Consider the following 18,477-nt stretch of genomic DNA (forward strand, 5'->3'; position numbering starts at 1 on the left):
CCACAAGTATTTGAGCCTAAGCCAGACTCTAAAGAAAGCAGATATACATGATAATCACAAGTATTTGAGCCTATGGCAGACGATAATCAAAAGGTGGAGGAGGAGCTAGCAAAATGCATTGGTTCAGCAACCAAGAAAGACCTAGAGAATATGAAGCCGTATTTATAGGAACCTCTTTGCTCAAGCGTGAGCTGTGATTGGATAATGAGTGTGTGATGTAATGACCAGCTGGGCTGTGAATGGGGAATAGAAAGCTGATGTTCACATCAGCTGACTGACTGCTGGTTACAGCTTTGGCGTGCACGACTTCCGTGTCCTGCATGAACTAACGCTATGCTTCATTTCAATCAGAAACACTCTCGTCTTAGTAGATAAAGAACCATTTATTGCCACAAATGGAATACAGTTAAGCTTGGCGTTAAAGCTCCGCTCTTGGGAGAATATTCACTGAATTTTGTCGAAGCAGCCTGCTAAGCATATATTGAGAGAATGCTTAAGCAAATCCCCCAAAATAAATGCATACTCTCTGGTTTCAGCCAAGCGGCAGCTAGGATACTCAGAGAGTGCATAACAGAAATCCCCCCCAACACACGGAAGCCAACGCCAAGCCTAAAAAAACGCCTTTATCAGTCATACTATATTATGGGAAGTAGCAAGACTGCTACTGACTTAAAATAGAATGCGCACGCATCCTGAAGTCATTCTACAATTATGTGATAAGAGACTATGTGTCACAGCAAGCTTGCTGTGGACCTCAGCATTTAATTATTAAGCTATACTAAAAGAATGCAAGCATGCATCTTAAAACGAGGTCATCCTACAATTAATGAGATATATTATGTGTGTGTTCAACAGCCCTGTTGATTCCTGAGCTTCAGGAGTTCCTCAGCATTTGATTGTTAAGCTAAACTAAACAAATGCAGCATGCATCTTAAGACTATGTGTTCAACAGGCCTGATGAATGCAGAAACCTGTTGATTCCTGAACTCAGGAGTCCTAGACGGTATCGTAAAGCGATGCTCACTGCTATGCTGCACCGCGAATAGGATTCGAAAAGGACATTCTATTTCTTTTTAAAGAAATCTGATATATATAAATACATATGTATGAGGTCATCCTATGATGAATGATAACTAATGTTTATCATTCATGATAAATAAAGTGTACTAACTATGTGTAACAGCAGCTTGCTGTGGACCTCAGCATTTAATTATTTAAGCTATACTAAAAGAATGCAAGCATGCATCTTAAAACGAGGACATCCTACAATTAATGAGATATATACTGTGTGTGTTCAACAGCCATGTTGATCCTGTACTTCAGGAGTGCTTTAAATGTAAGCATGCATTTGTGTGTTAAACAGCCATGTTGATCCTGAGCTTCAGAAGTTCCTCAGCATTTGATTATTAAGCTAAACTAAACAAATGCAAGCATGCGCCTGTGTGTTCAACAGGCCTGATGAATGCAGAAACCTGTTGATTCCTGAACCTCAGGAGTCCTAGACGGTGTCCTAAAGCGATGCCCACTGCTATGCTGCACCGTGAATAGGATTCGAAAAGGACATTCTATTTCTTTTTAAAGAAATCTGATATATATAAATATATATATATATATATATGTATGAGGTCATCCTATGATGAATGATAACTAATGTTTATCATTCATGATAAATAAAGTGTACTAACTATGTGTAACAGCAGCTGCTGTGGACCTCAGCATTTAATTATTTAAGCTATACTAAAAGAATGCAAGCATGCATCTTAAAACGAGGTCATACTACAATTAATGAGATACATACTATGTGTGTGTTCAACATCCATGTTGATCCTGTACTTCAGGAGTGTACTTAAGCAGAATGTGTACTATAGGGTTGAGATTCCTTGGTTGCCCCTAGCAACGGAACGCCCCTGTAATCACCACTGATTAATAACATATGTGTGTAACAGCAGCGTAATGTAACTTCCTATCCGCTCAGATAAGAGGGATGCAAGCATGCATCCGTAAAAGGTCAACTATCTTCATCAGAATGAACCCATGCCATTGCCAACCACTTTTGAACGCAGACTCTATTTAACCGTCTCCTCATACAGTACATATATATAATTTTTTTTTTTTACAGAAAAGATTATATCAATGATAATGATTGATATAATGCTAAAATGCTCTCAGGCAGGATGCCATCACTAGTTGTTGATGTGTGACTGACTGATTTGTATACTTTTGTCTAATAAAAGTATATTTTCCTAAATCTGGAGACAATTCATAAGTAAACTATACAGATTATTACTGTGCACATGTACTATATAAGATATAAGACTTTGTGTTTGAGCATAAATATCTGGCTAGGGGAAACACTGGGTTCTCAAACATTTTCGTGTCAAGGACTCCCGAATTGAAATGCATTTAGCCACAGACCCCCACCTGCAAAGATTTTGTGCCAGAGACTTCCATAAGAGAAGATTGTGTAAAATGATTTCAAATATTTCAAACTTTTTGCAATGTTTCCGAAAATAGCATATCTACCAGCTCACAACGTGTTACAACCTGTCGCATCGCGTCACGTTGTGAACTTGTAGATCGGCTATTTTCAAATATCCCTCACAAGGAACCCTGTGGGTCCCCCCAGACTCCATGTCAGACAGGAAGTTGGAACTCATCGCTGGGGCAGTTGGATCGATGTTGAACGTGGGTTGAAGCGATGGGTTGAACACAGGCGGAGCAGTTGGAGGGAGGTGGGGATACACGGGGAAACCAGGCTGGCCGGGAGACTGCTGTGGCAAAGGGTTAACATTATATGACTCATGGCTGGGCTTTGAGCCGGATGGATCATTTTGGAGATCCGCATATGCAGGCGGATTTGACGAGTACCCTGGAAAATCGTTGGTACCGGCGCTTGGGCCTGCTGGGTAGCCTGGATGCACGCCAGGACCCGAGGGTACAGCGGGGTAAAGTCCCACCGGGGCAACAGGTGGTTGGAAGCCGCTGTTGTGGGTTGGCCCCCCGAACCCCTGTGGCTGCTGGTTGGGTGGAGGGAAGTCGCTGTGGGTTGGATCCCCAAAACCCTGTGGCTGGTAGGGAGCGGGACCCCCAGCTCCAAATGGTGGAGGGATACACTCGCTGGTCATTCCAGCGGGTAGCATGACTACTTGAAACTCGACCTCTGGGTCAAAAGCAAAGCTGATGTCCAAATACGCCTGAGAATAGAAAGCAGGCAGTTAGATTGACATTGAGATAAAAAAATCTACAATCCTATATGTTTCTTAGCCTATAGCTATTAGCCTAAATTGACTGAAGAGTCACCGGCGTAGACCATTTCTTTTGAACACCCATTTCCGCCCACAGGTATTTAAACACCACCCGCTCCCGCAAGACTTGTGTCGGCTCCTACGGGACCCCATGCAGGGCTCTAATGTGTGATGTTTAATTTCAAACCACAATCCCGTTCGTAGTTTGGTGAGAAAATTAAGAGGAAAAATTACAACTAAAATTGTCTGGGGGGGGGGCGGGGGCCGCGGGGCTTTAAAAGGACCATAACAGCATGAATACCTCATTGTATTTTCACAGTTTCACCACTGCCCATATGTCGTACATACACATAGACATGTTGGATTATCTATAAATGTTTAGCTCGTAAGTTTTTAAAGTTTCACACTCTACTGAAATGAATGGTATCCAAGAATTGCTTCCTGAAAAATCAAACAAAATACAGAATGCTTTGGAAAATGGTCTGCACACTGCACAGTAATGTCAAGTAAATACTGTATACCATGCGTCATTGTCAATCAGGGCTAAATATGCCAGGCCGCCGGTATTGTCATTTTACAAGAACAAGAAGACCATTTCATTTAATACTATCCCATAGGATCCAACATGAGGTTCATACATGGAATGTTCTTAATCTTTGGCATCTTATGCAGCGCCAACTCAACAAAGAACACAGCCAATGCAAAAAAGAATATGGGAAACATACTGTAACTACAAACTGTACATACCTTTACAAAGTAATCTAATGAGATGATTTCACAGTTGCTGATGGTCGGGCACCAGCCTGCAGGAACCTCCATCTGACAAGTGATTGTTTTGTTAGTTCTGGGTTCAATATGTTTTAGGTGCACCACTTTGCACACTTCACTCTCACTCCGTTTGGTGAAGTCGTATTTGGCATGATACAGCACTCTTTGAACCATTTTGAATTTGGGCGTCATTTCCTTAGATGAGGAATTGTTGACTTTGGCCACAATAGTCATCGTTTCACCTTTAGAAGAAGATAATAACAAATGATCACTGGGATAATCAAACAAAACACCTGTATGTTCCTATACAGGTGTTTTGTTTAAGTACAATATCAATACTTTAATAATACCAACAATGATAATGAACTATAACAACTTATTCCACAGAACTATAGACATATTTTAATATGCATAGTCTCTACTCCATAATAACAATGCAATATACAGTGTTTTGACTTGCAGGGATACGCTGAATCTGTCACGATCTTGGCCTCTGCCCCTGCTCTGTGTCCCCCTCCAGTTACTGTATGTGACTCTGCCCTTGCCCAGTGTGTTCTCGCCCTCGTTCTGCTCACCCCTTCCCTCTCTGTTTTCCCCTGATTGAGAGACTGGTTCCACCTGGGCACCAAGCTATGGTGCATCTGAGTTATTGAGACTTTCAGAGTATTTAAGTTGTGCTGTGTACTCAGTTACATCACTGGTTTATTGTCTTCTAATCGTCTTCTGCCATGTGCGCTGTTCCAGCTTGAGAAGTTTCAGTTTTTGAGAGTATTTGTAAGATTAACTTTTGCACTGTGAGGTGTACCTGAGCTTTCAGTAAAGAGTTTTCAGTTTACCAACTTCTTTTGTGTTAATAGAGTGTTTTCTGCATTTTTGGTCCTACATTCCATCCCTGGGTGTGAGCGCAACAGAATCATACACATTTATTTTTTATGTTGTAAATCAAACTAAAACTATCGTGTTGGGGGTATAGTTACCTGGACAACAAGTGCCCTTGTCAACAGAGGCCTCCATTTTGACAAGGTCTGGAACGAGCTTGAAAGTTCCAATCTCTTTTTCCACCGAACCAACCTGAGGAGACTAGAATGCATCATGTAAATTTATATTAGTTACTGAAGAGCTATACATGTGTACAACATATATATTGCAACATCAAATGCACACAGACACACACACACAGCGCCGGTCCACCCTATACGCACACTACGCAGGTTGCGTAGGGCCCCGCCTACCCGCCGATAAAATAACGTGCATTACTGCTTTCACCTCCGTGCAGGCTGCGCAGCACTGCTTGGCTTCCTGTATCCTGCTTAGGGCCCCTGTGGAGTCTAAACCGGCACTGCACACACACACACACACACACACACACAGAAAACTGTCCTCACAGCCAGTCAATCTACAACCTACTACAACTTGCACAACGACAGTAGTGTCCAGTTACATGTGAATGCAAGAGAGCGTGTCCAGGTTTTGATATCATGAACTGACACGCCTTTTACCAAAAGACTGTATGTATAAAAAACAGATATACCAATATAAAGAACCACTCGGCCACGACTGCCAGCTCTGGAAAAATAAGGCTCTGCAAAGCCTGGTTAAGCCAGACCAGGACACTATGCCCGTCGTGTGTTGGGTGAATTATGATTCATACAGTATGTACGCAACATAGAGGAAACGGTTGCTACCTAGTGGTATAGTCTCTACGTACGTGCTCTGCAGGTACAAGTCTTAAGGATTGGGTTAGGGTTAGGGTTAGGATGGCAAGTGGATGGCAGAGTTCACACCAACTATAAAAAATAAATACAATGAACGATATAGTTATAGTTATCGTTATAGTGCTCAGTGTGAACAGCCCTTAAAGTAAGTAGTATCGCCCCCATTTATTTCTTGTATTTGTTTTACTGAGGTTAAGGTTATGTATAAGGTTAGTTAGGTTTAGGCATAGTTTTACTGAGGTTACATTCAGGAATACCTGGTGGGGACCGCTCCGAGGATGTGGGCGGATTTGACCTGGGGAAAGCGTGTTTTGGGGCGAGTGTTTTAGTATTCCGTAGTATACCTACGCACTGAGAAAGCTCCAGGACTTCTGTGTGTGTGTGTGTGTGGGGGGGGGGGGGGGCATGTGAATCCAAATCAAATCTTGCGAACCACTGGCCAGCCTCTGGGCCCAGCAAAAAAAAAAAAAATTCCTACTACCAAAACATTATGGAACGTAGGCTATAGGTGGACCTAGTTCATAACAAATGCGCTAAGCTTAGCCAGGGTGTCTTGTGTTGTGACATAATCGCAGTCAATAACGGACCCCACACGCAGTTCTGTCAGGTTCACCTCTAGACTGTGGAACCATTGGCGCACATGTTCGTATGTCAGAAACTGAACAATGTGGGCTATTTGCATTTGCATTATTATTTTATTTTATTGTGTGGTATTGTATATCTGTGATATGGATCTACCTGGGTCTGAAATAAATATTGAATTGAATTACCGTTACAGATGCTGAAAGGAACTTATCAACAAAGTTTAACTCGTGTGTTGAGACGTCATCTAGACTCCAGCTCCTGGACACCGTGGCTTCCAACAAGTAGACAATCTTCCCATGTTCTCCTTTGAAGGACGGTGGCATATTTCTGTAAAGGAAGAGTCAGTACTCCAGTGGATTTCTCACACCATACCAAAAAGAAATAAACTGCCCACAAAAAGTTCGGAAACTAAACAGTCGATTATTTCTCCCCTTCAATAATACCAATTGGTGTTGTGTTTTTGTCACCTTTACAACGAGGTACAGCTTGTAAGGATCGGACATTCGTGGAATGAGCAACACAACTAAACGTGTGAGTAGCGCCTCCCCAAAATTTGCCAAAATCCCCCAATATGCTTCTTTTGGTAATCGCTCTTGTTTTGAGCGACCTGCCAGGACACACCTGCTGGCAGTGCTAGTCACAGGTGTGTGTGACTGGCACCTGAGCATGGGTTCTGCAACTTTTGTTGAGTTTGTGTATGCTCCAAGCAGCAACATTGCCCCCATGGAAAGATGCCACGTTTGTCCCTTCAGGATAGGGCCCGTGCAATAGGGCAAGTGAATCTGGTGTTCCGCTATGCAGAGTTGCGGCATTATTTGGTGTCAGCCCTGGTACCATTTCCAAACGTAGGACCAAGTTCTGTGAGACTGGTGAAGTAAAAGGAAGACAACAACCCAAGAAGACCGGTTCCTCACCCTTGCTTCACTGAGGAACCATAGGTTTTATTCCAGAGATTTACAGGCAAGATTTGCACAACGGTACCAAAGACAGATGTCAAAGTTGCAGGACCCATGCTCAGGTGCCAGTCACACATCTGTGACTGGAAATGGTACCAGGGCTGACATCAAATAATGCGTAATCTGCGGAACACCAGCTTCACTTGCCCTATTGCACAGGCCTTATCCTGAAGGATCAAACGTGGCATCTTTCCATGGGGGCAGTGATGCTGATTGGAGCATACACAAACTCAACAAAGTTGAAGTACCCATGCTCAGATGCCAGTCACACACCTGTGACTGGCACACACCTCTCAGCAAGACTGTGCTGGCAGGTCGCTCAAAACGAGAGCGATTACGGGGATTTTGGCAACATTTTTGGGGGCGCTACCCCCACGTTTAGTTGTGATGCTCATTCCACGATGCCCGATCCTTACAAGCTGTACCTCGTTGTAAAGGTGACTAATCAACGATAAAAATGATATAAAACACACTACCAATTGGTATTATTAAAGGGAAGAAATAATCGACTGAAGTTAAGTTTCTTTTTGTGGGCAGTTCATATCGTCGCACTGACGATATAATGATGGTTTAAAAATATGCAAAAATATGTTTCTTGGGTCCAAATATATAACTATATATATCTTTCTCTCAGTCTGTGCTGCATTATTTAGCATGCCTCAAACATAAACTATTTCGCAAAGAATTACGCAAATGTATCGTTTTAGTAATTGTATATCAAACAAAACAAATGTCCACATACTCCTCTGGTATTTTGAAGCTGAAGTTGTAGGCATGGGGTCCTTCAGCAAGTACAGTCTCTGAAAAAGAAATACAAAATATGTTACCTCAAAATATCCTATGTTTATTCACGTGTGTGTGTGTGTGTGTGTGTGTGTGTGTGTGTGTGTGTGTGTGTGTGTGTGTGTGTGTGTGTGTGTGTGTGTGGTGTCAGACACGCCCCCTTCCTTTACAAACCCAATGTAACTTCAAACTCCATTTTAACCATGATAGATTCATCCAGAACACCCGTCCTTGGTTCTGGTGACTCATACCACCCTCCTAATACGTGGGGGGGGGGCATGTTTTTTTCGATTACTTTTTTCATTTATTTTATGTAATTCCTTTATTGTTATAAAAATGTTGTTTTTCCAAATCTTTTTTTTTTTAATAATAAAATTGATTGATGAATCTATCATGGTTAAAATCGAGTTTGAAGTTACAATGGGTTTGTATAGGAAAGGGCCGTGTCTGATCAAATAAATATCAAATATCTAATACTGAATCAAGCAACTTAAAAACTGTCTGGAACGGCTAAAAGCAACAGATTATGTTTTTTGCTCCTGTGAGTCCATCTGTCAGTAACTTGTGATGTATGTTTTACTGTCACAAATTAGGTTACGCACTAGAACTCTCTGATTAGGATGCAGAACGTTTCATGTCTGTGCAAGTCTGACCTTTAAGCCTACCATTGATATCCGAAATGAAACACAACGTAAGATAGCCTTAGAGTAGGTGCACTGTGAGACAATGGAATATACATTTGGTGTGTGCGTGTGCGTGTGCGTGTGCGTGTGTGTGCGTGTGTTAAAATAGGCTCAGGCCTAACTATCGGTTTCGTATCATAAGTGTGGATCTCTTGTTCGAACACACAGCCAAGCCTTTATTGAACTCAGTGAGAAACATACGTTTACATTAGATCCTATTATCTCCTTTCAGCATCATTCTCCCTTAATGACCTAGACGAATACGCCCCCTGAACTGTTTTCACTCATGCTATAGACCTCAATCTTCCTGCTTTTTTTTTTTTAATCTAACTGGCAATATGTGACGGAGTGGGAGGAGTCATAGATGGGGGTGGGAAGCGTGAGACAACGGAATATACATTTGTGTGTGTGTGTGTGTGTGTGTGTGTGTGTGTGTGTGTGTGTGTGTGTGTGTGTGTGTGTGTGTGTGTGTGTGTGTGTGTGTGTGTGTGTGTGTGTGTGTGTGTGTGTGTGTCAGACACGCCCCCTTCCTATACAAACCCAATGTAACTTCAAACTCCATTTTAACCATGATAGATTCATCAAGAACACCCGTCCTTGGTTCTGGTGACTCATACCACCCTCCTAATACGTGGGGGGGCCATGTTTTTTCGATTACTTTTTTCATTTATTTTATGTAATTATTTTATTGTAATAAAAATGTTGTTTTTCCAAAAAAAAAAATTCAAATAAATGGATTGATGAATCTATCGTGGTTAAAATGGAGTTTGAAGTTACAATGGGTTTGTATAGGAAAGGGGCGTGTCTGATAAAATAAAATATCTAAATACTGAATCAAGCAACTTAAAAACTGTCTGGGGTGTTCACGAAAGCCTGAGTAGACGATGAAATTACCAATTGTTTTAAAGTGAAATATCCCTTTAACTAGGTAAACTCATGTTATGCAGTGTAACTAAAGTACAGTACTTTAGTTACACTACATAACATGAGTTTACCTAGTTAAGTAAGTAACATTTCCAATTTTCAATACTTTTACTTCTACTACACTATACAGTATCTCTGAGGAAAATATTGTAGTTTTACTCCACTACAATCATATGAATTATATTACTTTAGTTACTAGTTATACTTTGTAGATTTTGATTATTATTACAAAACATACATTAACCACTTCAACCCTATACTGTATATATACTTTGGCTATTTGAAATTAGCAGATCTACAAGCTCACAAGCGACACATTGTGAGCTAGATCTGCTATTTTCAAAAGAGTTTTAACTTTTATACATTTGCAATTGAAAATTCTGCATAATGAGTGGGCTACTTTCTACTTTTGGTACTTTCAGTTTAGTTTTAACTCCAGACTTTTACTTGTAACAGAGTATTTCTACATTGCAGTATTGATACTTTTACTCAAGTAAAACACATTTCTCCCCCACTGCATGCAGGAAAAGCAAGTATATGTATGGGGCGTGATAGCTTTATCTTTCCCTAGTAAGGCTGCTTGAGACTGATAGGCACCGACACTTTTAACCATATTAACACATACAAATGGAAAATGGTACACTTTTAGATCCATCAGAAAATCTGCCAATGCTTTAGCAATGAGAATCGCATGGTTTGATGGTCTTGCACATATATTTCCGCGTGTCACGCACACCTTGCGTTTATGCACCTGCTGCTGATTGATTGATGTAAACGGTACATGGAAGTACAATTCACAATACAAGGTCCTCTAAACTGGATCGCTCATAAAAGCACTTGGCTTATTTAAAATGAGATCCCCAAATCCCCATGCTGGTACATGCCAATGCCATACAATACTGGCTGCAAAAAAACAACAACTCCAAAATACACCTTTAAAAACATTTACCTTCTGCGTTTTCTGGAACCAGATCTGTTTTGAATTTGAAGTATCTCCTTTCTGCACTGTGGGTATGCTTTCCTCCTGTGCTCCACCGAACATTGGCGTCTCCTTTCAGCTTGATGACAACACTTTTCACTTTTAACTCTTTCTCCAGCTGGAAGGTGACCCTCCCAGTGACCGCATCTCCCGCTGAGAAGGAGTTCTCCTTGTTGAGAACATTACAGGTTATGTTGAGGTCTTTCACCGAAGGCATTTCTGTTGGAGTAAATCACCAAACTGTGATCTCTAGAACTGGGATTTTCCATACTGTAGGGGGGCGGGGGGGGGGGGGGGGGGGGGGGGGGTTGTTTGAAGATCTCTTAATACCGCCCACGTTATATAACAGTACATAGGTTATGACATATAGCCACCATGGATCACACGACGGTCGTCATGGATGAACTTCGACCTGGTGTTTGCACTTACTCCCTTTTTGGCCGGTACATCTACATAAACGTTCAGATTTCAAATATAAAGTGCTTCACCCATGGCCACGGATGTTATAATGACGTTCGGGTCTTTGAAGTACCCGTATCTTCCGTATTGTTCAATAAAAAGCATTTTAATCCGATTGGTGGCCATTTTCTCATAGTTATAAGGTATGAGAGTGCAGTACACCTGCCAACCGATAGGGCCGCGTAGTTGAAATCATATGGAGAAAATACGGAGAAGATAACCACCAATCGGATTCAAATGCTTTTTTATTAAAGAATACGGAACACACGGGTACTTCTGAGGACCCGGACATAATTTTAACATCCGTTGCCACGGAGTAAGCACTTTATATTTGAAATGTGAACGTTTTTGTAGATGTACGGGCTGTAAATGTAGAAAGGCAAACACCAGGTTGAAGTTCATCCATGACTGTCATGTAATATATGACAGTCAGTCTGCATGTTTCAGGGCTACTCCAGGGGCGGGGGGATTAAAGATCTCTTAATGAATACCACCTACAGTGATGAAAGAAGTACTCACATTTTTTTTACTCAAGTAAAAGTATCAATACCCTATTGTAGAAATAGCCTGTTGCAAGTAAAAGTTCGGTATTCAAAATGTATTTGAGTTAAAGTACAAAAGTATTGGCATCGAAAAAATATACTTAAAGTACTAAAAGTAAAAGTACTCATTATGCAGACGGTCCCATTTTTTCAAATGTATAAAGTTTTCAATGTATAAAATGTATTAAAATCCTTTGAAAATGGCGTTGTGAGGTTATATTGGCTATTTTCAAATTGCCAAAGTATATAAATTATATAGGTCTGAAGTGGCTTTTAATAAGTAACTAAAGTTTTCAAATCATTATAGTGAATGTGAGTGGTTGAAATTCAGAGGCACGTTTCTATACTCGTGTATATTCCTTGATAGAAAAACTTCACACGACTCTGTAGTAAAAATAATCACCAAAAGATTTATTCCAAAACCAAAAAGTGTTCCCTGGTTACAAAGTCATCTAAAAGCAAGTTCTCAAACAAAAATATATACTACGGTCAAAAAACTGTGTCGCTCTGACCTCCTTTAAGCATCAACTGAATCTGCACAGCACTACAAAACACACAGGTGATATAAATCCTAATCAGCACTGCCCTGGGCACACTCAGGTGTTAGCAAATGTCAATCAGCACTGCCCTGGGCACACTCAGGTGTTAGCAATTGTCAATTAACTTCTCAGTTACACAATATGAGCTCTCTTCTTAAAGCTACAGTAACAGCATTGTTTTTAACCTACAGAAGCATCATGAATTAAACAAATTAAACTTATTTAACCCTTTTTAACTTAGCTTATTTAACAATCATAAACTTGATAAACATGAACTGTTTAGGCAAAATACAAAACACAAAATAAGCAGTTATTGATATAATAAACACAATAATCGAACTTGGCTCCCACATACCGGCCCCTAATTGTACTCTTAACTGCAGGCAATTACAAAACTATATAAAACACAAGGAGCCAAAGACATTAAAATCACTCTGTGTCTTCCTTTCTTCGTTGCTTGATTTACCGTTCACCTTTACTTGGCTGTGTGTGTGTAAAGGGGGGGGGGGCATTGTCTGTATGTAGGACCTTGAAAGCACTGCCTCACTCAGCCTCCTGGAGGAGGCAAATCTTCGTTATGGGCCTGTCGAGCGAACTGGTTTTCGTCTTGATACGGACCTGACGTACCAGTCCATACTTGTCTGGGATTGTCTGGATGATTCTTCCCATGACCCAGGAGTTGCGTGGTGCGCAGTCGTCGACGATCAACACAACGTCTCCAATGGCAAAGTTGCGAGATGGACGAGTCCACTTGTGGCGCTCTTGCAGCTGTGGAAGATATTCTCTTGTCCATCGCTTCCAGAATATGTCCGCCATATACTGGACCTGTTTCCACCTCCTGCGTGCAAACAGATCCTGTCTATCGAACAGGCCTGGCGGTAGAGACGGCTTAGTCTTGAGGAGCAAGAGGTGGTTTGGCGTAAGCGCTTCCAAATCATTTGGGTCGCTAGACATCTTGGTTATAGGCCGACTGTTGATGATGGCCTCTGCCTCACATAGCAGGGTGTGTAGGCCCTCCTCGTCGAGGGTCTGTAGCTTAAAAGTGGTGCTGAGGATCTTCCTGACAGACCTTATCAGTCTCTCCCAGACTCCTCCGTGGTGGGAGCCGGTGGGAGGATTAAACATCCACTGGATGCCACTCTGACGTAGAGTGTCCTCGATCGCTGAGCTATTCCACTCTTCAATGGCTCTCTTAAGTTAACGCTCAGCTCCAACGAAATTCGTTCCATTGTCTGAGCGTAGGATTTTCACCTGACCTCTTCTAGCTATGAAGCGGCGAAGAGCATGTATAAAGGAATCGGTATCCAGTGAAGACGCTACCTCTAGGTGTATTGCACGTACTGTCAAGCATGTAAAGATGACACCGTACCTTTTCACCATACTTCGTCCACGTTTTACTTCGAATGGGCCGAAGTAGTCCACTCCAGTGTTGGTGAATGGAGGCTCGTCCGGCAGGACTCTGTCTCTAGGAAGGTCAGCCATCTGCTGTTGTCCTGCAGCTCCGTGTGAGCGTCTGCAAACATGGCACTTGGAAAGGATTCTCCTTATAGCAGAGTTTGCGCCAGGGATCCAATACTTTGATCGCAACTTGGAGAGCACATGATTGCGACCGCTGTGGGCCAAGTTCTCCTGGATCTCCCTGAGGATCAGGTTTGCGACATGAAGATTCTTGTCCAGGATTACTGGTTGCTTTGACTCCTCCGGCATAGCTGCCCTGCTGAGTCTTCCTCCTACTCTGAGGATGCCCTCTTGGAGGACTGGATTGAGTTTACAAAGGCTACTGCTTCTCTTTACGCCTTCACCTCTTTGAAGTGCAGCAATTTCTTTGGAAAACGTCTTTTGTTGACAGTAGTGAAGGATCTCCTGCTCTGCTTCTGTAAGGTTCTCCACAGTGAGCTTACGAGAGTCTGCTTTCAAGAGACTTGCCTTAAAGCTCTTCATCTCCCTCTCTACCTCAAGTGGAGAGAAAGTAACATTCAGCTCTTTCCTTTTACGCCCGAGGCTCATTAGAATGCTCTTAAGCTTAAGCATCCAAGCAACTGCCTTCTTAAGGCGAATCCAGGAAGAGTAGTAATGCATGAACTCCAGCACAGCATCTGTTTGATCTGTAACTGTAGTAGCACTGACCACAGCGTTCTTTACCTCTGGGTCCTCCGTGGTTAGGTCCCCAGGGTGATCTAAATTCTCGGGCCATTCTCCCATAGGCTTGGTGAGAAAGTCCGGCCCCTGTAACCAAGAGTGGGTTTGGATGAATTTCTCTGCCTTAAGTCCCCTTGATGCGTAGTCTGCAGGGTTCAGTGAAGTATTGACATATCTCCACTGACATGGTTTAGAGATCTTCAAGATGGTCTCCACTCTGTTTGCAACAAAAGTGCGGAATCTGCTTGTTCTATTTCTTATATACTTCAACACGGTAGTGCTGTCCGTCCAGAACACGGACTCCTCGAGTTCCATCTGCATTTCCGATTTCAACATCTTGTCCATACGAGCAGCCATGGTAGCTGCAGTGAGCTCCATGCGTGGAATTGTCATGGGCTTGAGTGGAGCCACTCTGGCCTTTCCCATGACAAATGCACAGTGGACCATGTTGTTGCTGTTCCTCAGTAGCATGTAGCTAACTGTCCCGTAACCTTCTTCGCTCGCGTCAGCAAAGTGGTGAAGCTGACAGAATACTGCCTCACCAAAGCCTGCAGGCTTGTAACACCTTGGGACTCTGATGTCCACCAGCTGGTGTAGCTCTGCTTTCCATGTAGACCATTCACGAGCTAACTCATCAGGTATCAGGTCATCCCAGCCTAACTTCCGTCTGCAGAGCTCTTGCAGGATTCCCTTGGCTGGTAGCACGACTGGTGCCAGGATACCCAATGGGTCGTAAACAGAACTCACTAAGGAAAGGAGGTTTCTCCTGGTAGGTACCTTGTCTGGTATGATGACCTTGAACCTGAAGCTGTCTGACTGGGTACACCAGTGCACTCCCAAAGCCCTTTCGATGGGAAGCGCATCACGATCCAGGTCGAGCTCTTTCACCTCCGTAGCCCTCTCCTCTTCTGGGATGGCGGATAGCACAGCCCTGTTGTTGCTTATCCATTTGGTGAGCCTGAATCCGCCCTTCCCGCATACAGCTCGCAAGCTGTGATACAACAATACTGCCTCTTCCTTTGAATGGACTGATTTTAGACAGTCATCCACGTAAAAGTTGTGAAGCACCGTGTCGACAACTTGGGCGGTGGACTGATCTCTGCTGTCTTCTGCACATTTCCGCAGAGCGAAGCTGGCACAGCTTGGAGATGAAGTGGCCCCGAACAAGTGCACGACCATCTTGTACTCCTCTATCTCCTGGCTGAAGTCGCCTGATGTCCACCAGAGGAACCGGAGAAGGTCAGAGTCTTCATCTGGCACCTTCACCTGATGGAACATCGCTTCCACGTCTGCCATGACTGCCACTTCCTCTTGTCTGAACCTGGTGATGACACCAAGTAGAGTGCTTGTGAGATTTGGTCCCTGCAGCAGTTGGTCATTTAGAGTGGTGCCCTGGTAGGAAGCTCCGCAATCAAAGACCACTCTGATCTTCTGCTTCTTGGGGTGATAAACCCCATGGTGTGGCAAGTACCACACTCTACCATCATCACGGTTGAGGTCCTTGCTGGGTACCTTCACAGCGTAGCCCTTTTCAATTATGTCACCTAAGAAAGCTGAGTACTCTGCATGGAATTTTGGATTCTTCACAAACTTCCGGCTTAAGTTTAGAGCACGCTGCTTAGCAATCTTACGGTTGTTGGTTATTTTCATGTCCTTGTTCCTCAGTGGAAGGGCGATACTGTAGTGTCCCTCCACGAGTGTAGCTGACTGTGTGGCCATGTCAAGAAACTGGAGATCTTCTCTTGACATTGCCAGCCTTTCATCTTGCTCACACTCAGGGAAGTCACTCTTGAACTGCTGACTCCAGAGTTCATCCAGTCTGGCGATTGATATACGGTTGGATGCAACTTGTATCAGTGCACTTGTTGTTCCATCTCCCGTGTATTCCCTGAGAGGTCCATTGATGGTCCAGCCAAGCCGTGTTCTTACAGCATATGGACCGTCATCTACACTGGAAATGACCTGCCAAGGTTCAATAGCCTTGGGCGCATTAGTCCCAATAAGCAGTCCTATATCTGCATCTATCTTTGGGAGTAACACTTGCTGAAGATGAGGCCACTTAGTGACATCCTCTTGCAGAGGAATGTTGTCTTTAGTTGCTGGAATGGTCTTCTGGGAGTAGGTATCAGGGAGCCCCATGAAATCATTACAGCCCAAACTGCTCACTTCTAAGCCCGACACCATGTGGCTGTGAACAACCCTTTTGTCCCCGATGGTCTTCAGCAGGATACGTGTCTTTCTGCCTTTAGCTCCCAGCTCCTCACTCTCTCTTTTGAGTTGAGCTTCCTGTTCCTCTAGGTGTTGTTTCTCTGTTAGAGCGGATGCTTGGGCCAACAACGCAGCTCTCTCCAATTCTGCCTTTAGTCGGGCAGACATAGCAGACGATGATGCACGAGAAGATGTGGCTCGAGAACCAGAAGCTGCTTTGCTCTTGCCAGCTGTGACGGATACACTATCTGATGGCTGCACCTCATTGTTACATTTTTCTGCTTCTGCAATGCGTAGATGAGCCCCTTCTATCCAAGCCTTAGCACTGTCCACAAACTTGTTAAAGGCTTCAGCCCTGGGTTCAAACCATGTAGAATTATCTTGGTTCATTTCTTCTTCAGAAATCTGTTCCAGAATCCCTTTAACGCTGGTATGCAAGTCACAAAACTCTCCAAACAGACTGTTGAATTCCACCATCAATTGTGTTTGAATTACTGTTACGTTTTTATCATCACCTTCATCCATTAACTGACGCATCTGGTTCATTTTACCAGTTAGTTTAGCTAGCTTAGCCTTTCGTAAATTAGTGGCACGTTGCCATTTCTCTTCCAATGCCTTAGGTGTTAATTTCACAGCCCTTGCCTTCACAACCGTGGTTGCATCTTCGTTTTCGTGCTCAGCCATTCTTTGAGCAAACTGGCTTAAACAGTACACAGTCTGGGTATCACTGTCCACAAAGTAGAATGACTAACAGGCAGAAGGAATGCCCTTCACAATGATATCCAGGATAGTAAGCTGGCTCGTTAAGTGACACAACACCTGGCAGAGAGAGTTGAGCATAAACTTTACTCACGACCACTTTAACTTGGATGATTTGGAACTCTTCTTTCCTTGCGGTTTCCAATCCTTAAAGAATGTCCATTTATCCAAGTTGAGCAAGTTTTTTGACAAATGTGAGTGGTTGAAATTCAGAGGCACGTTTCTATACTCGTGTATATTCCTTGATAGAAAAACTTCACACGACTCTGTAGTAAAAATAATCACCAAAAGATTTATTCCAAAACCAAAAAGTGTTCCCTGGTTACAAAGTCATCTAAAAGCAAGTTCTCAAACAAAAATATATACTACGGTCAAAAAACTGTGTCGCTCTGACCTCCTTTAAGCATCAACTGAATCTGCACAGCACTACAAAACACACAGGTGATATAAATCCTAATCAGCACTGCCCTGCATGGGCACACTCAGGTGTTAGCAAATGTCAATCAGCACTGCCCTGGGCACACTCAGGTGTTAGCAATTGTCAATTAACTTCTCAGTTACACAATATGAGCTCTCTTCTTAAAGCTACAGTAACAGCATTGTTTTTAACCTACAGAAGCATCATGAATTAAACAAATTAAACTTATTTAACCCTTTTTAACTTAGCTTATTTAACAATCATAAACTTGATAAACATGAACTGTTTAGGCAATATACAAAACACAAAATAAGCAGTTATTGATATAATAAACACAATAATCGAACTTGGCTCCCACAGTGAAGCTGCCTTTGAGATGTAGTGGAGTAGAAGTAAAATTATTGAAAATTGGAAGTACACCTGTAAAGTGAAAATACCTCAAAATTATACTTAAGTACAGCAGGCTGCTTGAGTAAATGTACAGTAGTTTCCACCATTGGCCACCTACAACATTAGCTTTATTTTAGGGTCCAAAACACAAGGCATGACACCGACACAATCTGGGAACCCATCGCCAAATGAAAAGGAAAAACAGCGCTCTCTGCTGTTTTTTAAACGCAGAGCAGAATCTGTTCTTGACTTCAGAGATTATGCATTACATGACAATGTAAACTGCCAAAAACGGTCATAAGGTTGACTTTGTAACTTTTGATATGGAATTATATCAATATCTGTAGACTAAAAATTCAAAGTGTAGGCTAAGTCTAGTTATAGT

General features: G+C 42.6%; 2 protein-coding genes across 2 annotated transcripts in view; both read right to left on the bottom strand.

The window, feature by feature from the left end:
• LOC311044180 (uncharacterized protein) overlaps positions 1-18,477 on the bottom strand; it is a 70,615-nt gene that overhangs the window by 8,961 nt on the left and 43,177 nt on the right. The gene's annotated exons all lie outside the window — the stretch shown is intronic.
• Positions 1,638-10,855, bottom strand: LOC311044179 (arrestin domain-containing protein 3-like; the record flags this gene model as incomplete). The annotated part of the gene is made up of 6 exons (XM_084055598.1): positions 1,638-3,194; positions 3,993-4,255; positions 4,991-5,093; positions 6,499-6,640; positions 8,012-8,069; positions 10,609-10,855. The coding sequence occupies 6 exons, from the start codon at positions 10,853-10,855 to the stop codon at positions 2,538-2,540; spliced, it is 1,470 nt and encodes a 489-aa protein (XP_083911724.1). The 3' UTR covers positions 1,638-2,537.

Source organism: Gymnoscopelus microlampas (genome assembly GCF_963454915.1).
Source record: "Gymnoscopelus microlampas genome assembly, chromosome: 4".
Taxonomy (NCBI): Eukaryota; Metazoa; Chordata; class Actinopteri; order Myctophiformes; family Myctophidae; genus Gymnoscopelus; species Gymnoscopelus microlampas.